The sequence below is a fragment of the Oryza brachyantha genome, chromosome 3, assembly GCF_000231095.2.
Source record: "Oryza brachyantha chromosome 3, ObraRS2, whole genome shotgun sequence".
Lineage (NCBI taxonomy): Eukaryota > Viridiplantae > Streptophyta > Magnoliopsida > Poales > Poaceae > Oryza > Oryza brachyantha.
The window spans coordinates 21,846,219-21,857,324 of record NC_023165.2 but is presented as its reverse complement, the minus strand read 5'-3'; the positions used below and the strand labels follow the sequence as shown (position 1 = coordinate 21,857,324).

At 41.9% G+C, this 11,106-nt stretch overlaps 1 protein-coding gene across 1 annotated transcript; it reads left to right on the top strand.

Moving 5' to 3' along the window:
• The first annotated feature begins 5,112 nt into the window (after window positions 1–5,112).
• On the top strand, window positions 5,113–6,853 carry LOC102715472. Its single transcript, XM_006651618.3, has 2 exons — window positions 5,113–5,951; window positions 6,215–6,853. Exons 1-2 carry the CDS (start codon window positions 5,405–5,407, stop codon window positions 6,601–6,603), a joined length of 936 nt encoding a protein of 311 aa, XP_006651681.2. The 5' UTR covers window positions 5,113–5,404; the 3' UTR covers window positions 6,604–6,853.
• Window positions 6,854–11,106: the final 4,253 nt, after the last annotated feature.

Sequence of the window (11,106 nt, the reverse complement as noted above, 5' to 3'; positions counted from 1 at the left end):
TTAGAACGTACTGCTCGTTGGTTTGCGAATTGCGATGCTGTGGGTGCTAGCACCAGTTTTTCTTTTCTTTCTTTTGGGCCTGAAGAAATCTTGGTGCTTATATAAGAGCATCTTTAAGAGATTGTCAAAATTTGGTTTCTAAAATTAATGTATTGGGAGTTATTCTATAAAAATTTTCTCTCTAAATCTCCTTCAAGTCCAAGAGTATTCCTATATTTGAATTCCTGAAATTAGTTAGTTTATCTAGGAGTGGGGCTGGTAGTTGGTTAAGCGGTTTTTATCTGTTCCGTGCACGTGTGAGATCAGCCAGGACGACGCATGATCGGCCACGACGTCTTTTCTTTGATGAACAGAACCGGCCACGACAGCGTCTTGGCCCGCCAATCTTCTTTCTCTTGATGTGAACGACGCCTTGGATGAATCTGGTAGACTAGACGAAGGCGGCGCCCTCGGTTGAGGCGATGCCTGGATGGAGGGACAGAGGAACTCGCGGGCGGAGGTGGCCGTCGACGGAGGCGGCGAAGGACGTGCGTGGGCAGAGTCAAAAGAAAGAAATAACGCCCGAGCAAGATGGAAAAAGTGTGAGCGTAGAGATGGAAAAAGTGCACGATGCCAGTAATTGGGAATGCTAAAACGAACTCCAGATCTAACATAATTTTGGGTCAATTTTAGGAGCAAAGTAAAATTGGGAGTGGTTATTGGGCACTCTTGGAGATTGATTTTTAGACTAATTTTACAAAATTATGTTTTGGGGGCAAATATTAGGGACTCTTAGAGATGCTCTAAGGACGGTCTCTTAACTTGAATCATAATACTATATGCAATAGATCATCCAATTATCAAAACCGATGCAAATGAGATCTATCGGTGGTTTAGATGATGGTTTTGGCTGACGTGGTGTCTAGTGATGTGTCATTGACAGCAGGGGCGGTACCAGGCGTTGGGCAGCCTGCCCCACGCCTGGCCCAAAAATCGCATTAGAAAATTACTATTTTAAGTTAAAATTTATTCAAAAAATTTATATTTCATTATTAAGCCCTAGGCTTAATAAATTTCTGGTTCAGACCCTGATTAAATGCATAATGTAAAAAACTTAAAAAATATGAGACCCATATACGAGTTAAAAAAAACAGTGGGTCTTACACTCCTCTCTATCTCCATGACGAGTCAACGCCACTTCCTCTCTCCCTACCAACCATCCTTGCCACATATATTTTGTTTTATTTTTTTGGTTATTAACTTTTGCTTCATGTGCCACGTCTGACAAAGACCGAGTTAAATTAGCCATGCAAGCGTCACGTCAGATGAAACCGTCATCCAAACCGTCTTAAGATTTATTTCGCACCCGTTTTAACAGTTGAGTAATCCATTGCATCTTGTTTTTCTGTTGGAGGACGAAAATCTATCAGTTGGCAAGTTAAGGACCTCATATGAATTTTTTTTCCTTATATAACAGCTAGCACAAATCTTGGATGGTAAAAAAAAACAACCAAATCTTAGGGAGAAAATTGCACGGATGATTTTTAGCAAGGCCACTTTTCCTCCCCCTAAACTGAAAAAACCGCAGTGGGCTTGGCCCAAAAACAAGCCCATGCTGGTATCCATTTCTTCTCTTCTTCTTCTTTCTCTCATGTTTTTTCTTTTTTTTCTTAAGAAAGGAAAATAATAAAAGAAACCGAAAGGAGCTAAGCTGATGTGGACGGAGAGAGTGACAAGCAGGAGGGCGAGGTTGGTTTCTTGGTTTCAGTGGAGAGGCAGGAGTAGACAGCATGGGGGTACGGCCGGAATTGAACAGGAAGCCGGCGAGTACAGCAGCAACGGGGCCGTTGCTGTACGCCGTGAGCCGTCAGATCACTCGTCACCACCCCCCGAAACTGTTGAGAAAAAGGATACGCGCCATTCGGCTCCGTCGCTGCTCCTCGCCCGCCCGGCCGGGGTACGCACGCCAACGCAGCCTTTTGCACTTACACACACGATTCTAGTACTGTTCTGGCCGTGCAGACAAATTGGCACTAGCGTCGGCTAAGCATGGGCGATTAGTTTGGAACTATTCTACTAGCATTAGTAGCACACCGTTTCAGACACGAACGGTGTGTGTGTCGTTTTTAGAGAACTTTGTATCTAAAAATGTTTTTAGAGAAAAATCAAATGCAACTATTTTTAGGTTTGTAGTAGTTAACACTCAACCGAATCATACGCTAATGAGTTGTCCCTTAGCACGTGCATCAGATAAGTAGAAGTGTTATTATCCTGTCATTATAATTTTAACATCTTGAAAAGTAGCTCAAGATACCAAAAATTTTAGTATAAACTTTTGGTACCTCAAGATATCACATTTTTTATATTAAAAAATATGGTACCTTGAGATACTTTTTCAAGGATGGTAAAAAAGATCTACTCACTATGCCTCAAAATAACTTTATTGTTTACTCATTCCACCCCTACTAATACAAAAGCTAAAAGTAAAGACTAAAATATCCTTAACTTTATCAAATCTCAATATAATTATTCTCTACTTTATATATTCTCAATATATTTATTACTTGTTTCCACAAACTCAAATACAATAATTACTTTAAAAACAAACTTATCTTAGAACAGAGATACTATAGCACTTGTCTACTGGGCATATGGTCAAAGAAGGTTTGCTGGTTTGCTGGCTAGGAATCGCCACACTGCTGCAAGTCCACATTGCATTTCAGGCATCCACATTTTCAGTTTTTTCATATAAATGGAATGTCAGGGAATCAGGGGTGCACCATCCAAAGGGACCAAAAACAGACACATACACCCAAAAACAGACACACTACAACCAATTAAGATGCAAACAACGCCCTCATCTGAGTTCCATCCTGCCGACCCATTGAGCTGTGTGTCCATGGCTCGTTGGAACTTTCAGCTAGCACTAATAAATTTTTACACAACAAGAAAAGAAAAGGCTCCTCCTCCCCAATGAGAGGGAAGGAGAGGACAGTCTTGGTTGGAGGCTGACACACAAACTCACAGGCTTCACGGCCATGAGCTATGTGTGTGTAGGTAGTGGCCCCTTGTCTCTATCTTTCAAACACCATAGAAGTCACTAGCTGTGCTATGATTTTTACAGGCTTAAAAATGCATGCAGATGCAGTGCAGCAGCCATGGAGCCCCCTTGTCCTGTGCTGTGCAAGAAGCTGCTGGGGCATATAGAAAATTGGAGTGATGAGTAGCATATGCAGTATAGTAGCACCTGTGCTCCCTTGTGCTGTCCCTCTGAAGAGGGGCAGTGATGAGAGATCTGGGGGGGCCTCCTCCACACCACTCACTCCATAGTCAAACTCTCAACTCTAAATATTTCAGGCTGCAAGTATGGATCCATGCATGCTGTAAATCTGCAAAAAGATGGCATTTTTATGTGATTACTCGAACTCTACCATCTAGGCGACCAGCTTCTAACAAATCACCCTTGCCATGCAGGCCATGCTAGGTGATGAAAAACCTATATGCATCAAGTAGGAACATGATGTTTGGCGAGGCTGTAATTTATACTCCCTCAGTCCTAGAATACATGTGTCTAGATTTACGGTCCTAGGTATATATCAATTCTCTAGCTAAACTCTATTACCTCCACTTCAATTTAACTGTATTTTAACCATTTTTACTTAAAAAATTTATGAAAAAATTAAAAAATAGTTATGCATAAAAGTACTATTAATTTTTATCATCTAACAATAATAAAAATAATAACTATAAAAGTTTTTAGTTAGGACGGATGGTTAAACAATGAACATAAAAACAAATTGACTCTTTATGCTACGGAGGTATAAGAGCAAGTCCAATAGTATAGCCAACTACTAGCTTCAATTCATATATTATCAATCTAATAGTCAATTCATACAATAACTATCTATTAAACATATACTATCATGTCACACATACACTGTGTCTTGGAATCCATGCTGCAGCTGGCTACAAATCCGTAGCTCACTTAAGTTCAAGGCATATTAGAGCTCTAACCATGTTTCGGCTTGTGATCAAGCCATAGATACCAATTGAAAATAAATAGAGACTCAAAAAAGTACATGATCAAACATCATTAACTAACTCCTTATCAATCTCGATTATTTCAATACGAGGACAAGAATTAAATCGATTAAATTAATTAGAATAAATTAATTAGAATAGAACAATTATAAATGCCTTTTTGATCATTTTGATAGAGGGGGATGGATAAAGTGGGCAAAACAGACTCACATTTTTCAATCGAAAAGATGGGTTCCTTTTTCGTCTCGACAAAGAAAGAATCATCTTGAAAACGCTCCTAACCCCTTCGTAGGGCCATGTATAGTAAGTGATCCGAACCCGCCCGGAGCGAGCCCCCCTTAGAGGCAAGTGAAGTTGGTGAGCCGTATGATGGGCAACTATCTCCTGCGGTTCGGAGAGGACTCACCGTTGACAGTAGATAGGTTTTACTAAATCAAAATTGTGGTTCTTTACTTATTTATTTTAGATTTACAATTCTAAGATTTAGACTCATTCTAAGTATGTTCTTATCTCAAATCTCTTAACTACTTAAAATATGTTTATAGTTGACTTAAGAATACTAATCTTCTCACTTTTATCAGTGTTCAGTATACCTAAACCTAACAATGAGAAGTGTGTTTTGGTGCAGCTTTATGATTACTGCCATCAACCGATATTATAGGTTTCTGTGCATTCCTGGTTCTCTGATCCCTCCTCAGGTGCCCGTCTAATCAAACAAAGTTGACCCATTTCTTTATGATTCGTGCAGAATCCTGATCTCCCAAAACTACCCCCATGTTTCATGTTTCCAGGTATTAATTAACAAAAAAAAAGAGAGAGTGGTAACTGCTCTTCTTCACGTTCCAGCCACAGAATAAGGGGGAAAAAAAACACACGCCAGCGACCGCATCGCATCAGACGAGCTCTCTCGCCTTCTCCTTCCCCTCGCCTCGCCTCGCACCGCCGCGCGCGCATGCGGCAATGGCCTGACCACACGCGCACACCCCCACACCACACCACGCCACGCCACGCCACACTCCCCTCTCCTTCTCTCTCCACTACCCAACAAGTAGCAAACCATGCTGGGGACCCCGACCGCAGAGCAGAGCAGAAGCGGATGCCTCCTCCTCCTCCTCCACCTCCCACCCCCACCCAGGATATGAGAATACTATGATCCTCCTCCTCTTGGCTTCTTCTTGCATCGCCTTCCCTCCTCCTCCTCCTCACATGCCAACAAGAACCCCTCTCCCACTCCTCCTCGGCTAGCCCTCCGGCCTCCACTCCCATCCCATGGACGACGGTCTGCTCCTGCCCTGCAGGCTTGCGGTGTCTTCTTCTTGATTGGTGAGCTAGCTGCCCTTCTGCTCTGTGTGTGGGTGGGTGGGTGGAGGAGGAGGAGGAGGCAATGGCGGCTGCGAGGAGGCTGTCGGAGCTGCTGCAGGAGCAGCAGGAGCCGTTCCTCGTCGAGGCCGCCACGATCAGGCGGCTGCGGCGGGGTCGTGTCGGCGGAGGAGGTGGTGGTGGTGGAGCGTGCTGCCCCGTGGCCGCTTGTCGGAGGCTGCTCAGGCTCTGCAACCATGGGTTCAAGAAGAGGAGAAGCAGCGGCGGCGGTGGATGTGTCGGCGGGAGCGGCGTGAGTGTCGTGAGGTCGGCGCTGGGCAAGGTGCTGGGCAGCAAGGCCATGAGGAGGGTGCTCCGCTGGGACAATCTTGGCGTCGTCGGATGCTTCCCCGGCGTCGGCCGCGAGTTCCGCCGGCTCCGGCGGTCCACAGGATACAGCGGCGAGTGCGATCCCCGCGCCATGGAGTTCGGCCACAACGACGACGGCGGCGACGACGAGCGGGCGGCGAGGTGGAAGGCCGACATGGACGTCGACGACTCGTCGCGGCAGCTCAGCCCGGTCTCCGTCCTCGAGCTGCACTCCGACGACTCTTCTCCTGTGCACTGCCGCTGTAAGTTCTCTGACCTCCACAGTGCCCTCTGCACTCTGCACTCGCTTTACCATTTTACCAACTCATCAGTACTTCCATTAAGCATTCAATGTGTCAACATTTGGCTTTACTCCCTTGTTTATTACCACCTTGATTAACATATTTTAATGTCTCCAAGTTAATTAACCACGCATTTAATGTGTCAACTTTGCCATTACTCTTGGTGTTTATTACCATCTGAAGATTTACATTTTTCTTTTCTTTTTCATCTTAACATTTGACAGGGGAGGATGAGAAGCCCTCGACCTCAGGGAGCTCACCTCCATCATCTGAAGACTTCATCGGCGCCACCTCACCATGCTTCACCTACGATGTCCATGGCAAGATTTGTGCAATGGAGGTAGAAGAAGATGAGGAAGAGATGGCCAGGGCCGGCAAGTCCATAGAGGAGCAGATCTCCTCCTGGGAGAAGATTGCAGAGGACATCTCCAGCATCCCAAGGATGATGGAGCAGGACTTCTCCCAGTCCATACAACAGTGGAGTGAGCTCAAGCTGGAGGCCATGGAGATTGGCACCAGGATAGAGACCCTCATCTTTGATGAGATCAGGAGAGAAACTGTCTGTGACATGCTTGCTTCACACTGTACATTGGCAACAACAACATCTTGTTGACCACATAAAGAGGGAGATGTGGACTGAGGAAGGGTGTGGTTAAGAAAAAAAAATGGAGGATCTGTATAATTTGAGGGTTCATGTGGAATTCACCTTTTTTTCCCCTAACTCCTATGTCCTGGTCTCTTTATTGTCCTGAGCTCCATGTTTTCATTCTGCAAATATTATGTCTTTAGATAATGGCAAAATATTACTCATATGGATTGGAAAGGACAAACTTTTATTCTTTCTTAAAAAGAGCAGCAGTTAAGAGGCCTAACAGACACTAAACATATCAATGTGTAGGCTTTACACTCCTGAAAACTCTCTGAACAAGAACACTACAGATGAGTGCTTGGCCTGACTATAAAAAATGGGGTTTGTCTGTCCATTACTCATTTACTCTTCTTGTAAATTCACCAGGAAACAAAACCATATTCCAGGTAAACAGAAGCAGACAAATCTGTGGTCTCAAAAAGTCACAGGACCAAAGTTGCATGGACAGATATATATAAAACCAAAGCTTAGCCTTTTTCATTAAGCAATCAGTTCTTGTCCATTTCACAAAACTAACAATCCTACTAACACATTTGGAATCTGAGCTGCATGGAAAATAGGTGTGGCTTCCAATGAACTCTGTGGGGAAAGCCAAGTCCTCTACTAAAGGACAAGGCATCATGTATAGGATACCCTTTGCTGCTACTAGTTGATCATTAATTAGTGGGGGGTCAAAGAAGCAGCCAATGCTGGCACTGACAGTACCTTCTTTGCATCTCCCCATGATATAATATAGGTAATTAGCTCTTAGATTAAGGAGACTAGTACTGGCTGTACACTTGTACTGCTACTTAACTGAAAGTTTAGCCTCATCTTTTTCTTATGCTTATAAACCAAAATTTAAATTTTTAACCTTATATTTGAAACAGATTTTAAGGTTTTTCATCGTAGTTTATTTTCCATTCTTGGCTTTTACATCATTAAGAATACATATATAAAATTTCTATTCATAAATTACTTTCATTTGTAAATATGCCGTTTGGTTTTTTTCTTAATAAGCCAAACAATCGTCCCTAAGATGCAATGAAATGATTCCGAATTTTAGGCTTTCAGCTATGGGGGCAATAAATATCCAGAAAAGAAAAAAAAGCTAAGAATTCTCTCACAAGATTAGACCACAGAAAGTCGCCACAACGTGTTAAAATATTTGCCCACAATTAGGCTACACCGGAAGAAAACGTGACTTAAAATATTCAGCGACCACTGACCAACAGGGACAACACTGGAAGAACCCTAGCGGCTACGTACTACACAGATTGATTTTCCTACCGGAGATCGTGTTCAGTCGCTTCAGACAAGAAGTACAAATTTAGAGCTGGTTTTCCTTCCGTGATACTACTACTAATAAACTGAAAAATGGGCGATCCTGTCTCATCTTGATCAGGAGCTTGCTCTGACAGAAAACCTGAGATGATAATAGCCAAATCAAGCGGCAGTTAGAGGGGGGCAAAACTGCAACTGTGCAAACAGCCACTCATTGACGTCTTCGCCAATCGCCATCGCCGTGCACATGCTCCGGTGCATGGGCATTGCGCACTGCTTGCCCCTGAGAGAAAATTCAGAAAACCAATAAAAAAAAAGGAAAAAAAGTTTGCATCCAAGCCATCTCTAGCACTTGTGTCTTTGTCTCGTGCCATGAATCTCGGCCTCTCACAACTACTCGCCTGGTTACTGGTAAGAAATATTATCGACGAAAATATCATAGTGCAAAAAGCTTTGTCTAAGAAAGTCACCGCTATCTGTTAGGGTTTTGTCGACAATCATCCGTTAAGTGCTATAAGATGAACGATATATTTAACGGCGTGAGATGGACATTACCCTAATGATGATGATATTTCTTAAACAAAGTCATTTGCATGGTAATATTTCATAGAATTTACACACGTCGATAACATTTTTTTATACCTAAGCGGGCGTTTGTCAGTACCTTTTTTAGTTTTCTCTTTTATTGAATTTATTATCAAATATATTTTTACGGTATACATTAATAACAACATTATATCTTTTTACACATATAAACTTTGTTAACTCAAAATGATTCAGTTTAGGATAAAACTCAAAGCGGCCGGTAACACGAAACAGAGCAAGTACTCCCTCCATCCCAAATTGATAGTCATATAAGAGAAAACTAGAAATCTTAAATTAATCATCATATAAGAGAAGAGAGTCTATTATGTATTAATTATAGTGTAAAAAACCTTTGGTTAACACGTACATTAAATACTTGCATTCATCTACCCAATCAGCTTTGATGTACATGTAGCTTGGAATTTGTAACTCAGTTTTCCAATGCTAATTAAATAGATTCTTGGTCTTTGTACCTAGACTCAATTTGTAATGGAGGGAGTATTAGAGCAAGTATAATAGCAGGCTATAAGTCAGCTAAATGCTGATGTGGAAGAGAGAAGTAAGGAGAGAGAGTAGAAGCTGGCTATAACCTTATAGCCAGCTCAGGCACAAGAACCAAGATATCATGTGAGACAGATATGTGGGTCTTGTATTAAAGATAAATAACTAATCATTATATAAGTGGGCTATAAAAAAATTATAAAGAATCCTATAGCCAGCTTGTTGACTACCAGAAAACTGTAAAATGGGAGCAGAGGAGAGGGAGTGGAGGCGTCACCGGGCGGCATGTGGCGCCATTAAATGGGCCGGCGGTGAGGCAGATCGTCGCGCATGGCCGATGGCCGATACTGATGCCCCCACCCAACCGCCACTGCCCCTCTAGCTTGTCCTGTGGGGTTGCACGCTGCCCTTTGTACCGTCCACGGTACAATTATGTGGTCTCTACACCTCCCTCTCCGTCGTGGCTCCTGGATTTTTTTTTTTGTCACTCTCTCTCCCAGTGCTGCTGTTGTTTCATGTGCCCGCCTGCCTTGGCCTTAGATTGGGGAGGCCTTGTATGTATTTTTAATTCTTTTCCCCTCTCAAGGTGAAGGGTTTTCATGATTTTTGTTGTTTAAAGTCATAGAATTGGATAGCGTAGAATCGTGGGAACTAGAAATGTTGGATTGGTGCAAGTGGAACCGTGTGAAATCTAGTCATGGAAGATGGGTAGAGCTTAGCTGGGTTAGGTTTTGTGGGGCGGTACATTTCTGTTGGATGATTATAAGCCAAAGTTTAAATTTTTAACCTTAGAGTTGATTTTGAGGTCTTTTTTATCATCATTTATTTTTCAGAATTTATTTTTAGATCGCTAAAAACGTGTACATAAAATGTTTATTCACAAATTATTTTTTATTTACATTCTTTAAAAAGCTAAATAATGACCCTTAGACTTAGCACGAGTACTTATATTTATGATTGATTGTTCTTTTTAATGACAAACGGCGTAATTGTATGTATCTAGATGACTGTGATGACTTTGATAATATCAAATATACCGATCTAGTCTCTTGGAGGTCTCGTAGGAGTAGGTTGCATGTGTATAGATGTGTGTATATTTACGTATGTATGTATTTATACCATGTTTGAGAAAAATGAAAGGAGAGAAATTTTATTATCATCAGTAATTACCGATATATAGTTATTTTTAAAATTTTAATATGTATTGGTATCTCAATGACCATCAAATCACACTAAGTTTTTCAGAACTAGGTCTGGATTATTCTGAATAAAAGTTCGTTTTACCCTGACTCGGCATGAGGTCTCTCTGGCTTATTTCTGAAACTATTCTAGAAATAACGGAGGAGGCTGTACTTAATAAAAGTAAATCAGTTTTGAACAAAGTGAGCACCCATTAAACATGTCAGCAGCGACCAAAAACCAGTGCACCCATTCTTGTTGAAATATCCTGCCCCCAAATAATAGTGTCCTTGGACCAAAATCTATAATTGAATAGCAATGTCCAAGGGAGAAATCTCGTATGTCTTCTTCCTTGGGCATTGAACATAAACCAAATGTGTGCATATACATATATTAATATATAGATCAAATGGTCCAAGCTGGTAGCTTTCATTCCTATGTGAAGAAGGATAAGATTTGTTTCAGTCCAAAAAAAGTACCTCGTGGTATTAAATTATTTCTGATAGTTAGATCTAATAGCGCACGTCCTATTCAGCCAGAACCACTAGAACCAATGATAGAAAACGATTTGGTAACTCAAGGTACCGTACCTTGAGGTATTTTTGTTGGACCGAAGCAAAATCTCGTAAAGGATAACGGGGGCAGTTGCAACAGCAGCATGTGCTCCAATAGTTGCAAACATGTAACAGCGGTTAGGTTTAGGCACCGCCGGTTGCAGAGTACTACGTCCACATTTTGGAGGCTAATTAAGTTACAATCAAATGCAAAGGCTAAGCTGATGCTTTGTTTATGTGAAAAGATAATTAAGTTAATATTAATTGCTGTGGAGATGATTCTGTTATGCATGATGGAATTCTGAGTGCATGCAGTGTACTTTTATTCCCAGGTAAACAACAGTAACTAAGTCAGGGGCTATAGCTGTTGCTGTGTTGCATGGAC

Bases quoted from the DNA above. Each gene is read 5' to 3' on its own strand.
- LOC102715472 (XM_006651618.3), top strand. From the start codon at position 5,405: ATGGCGGCTGCGAGGAGGCTGTCGGAGCTGCTGCAGGAGCAGCAGGAG. The intron at 5,952-6,214 runs GTAAGTTCTCTG...AACATTTGACAG, and splicing joins TTCTCCTGTGCACTGCCGCT to GGGAGGATGAGAAGCCCTCG.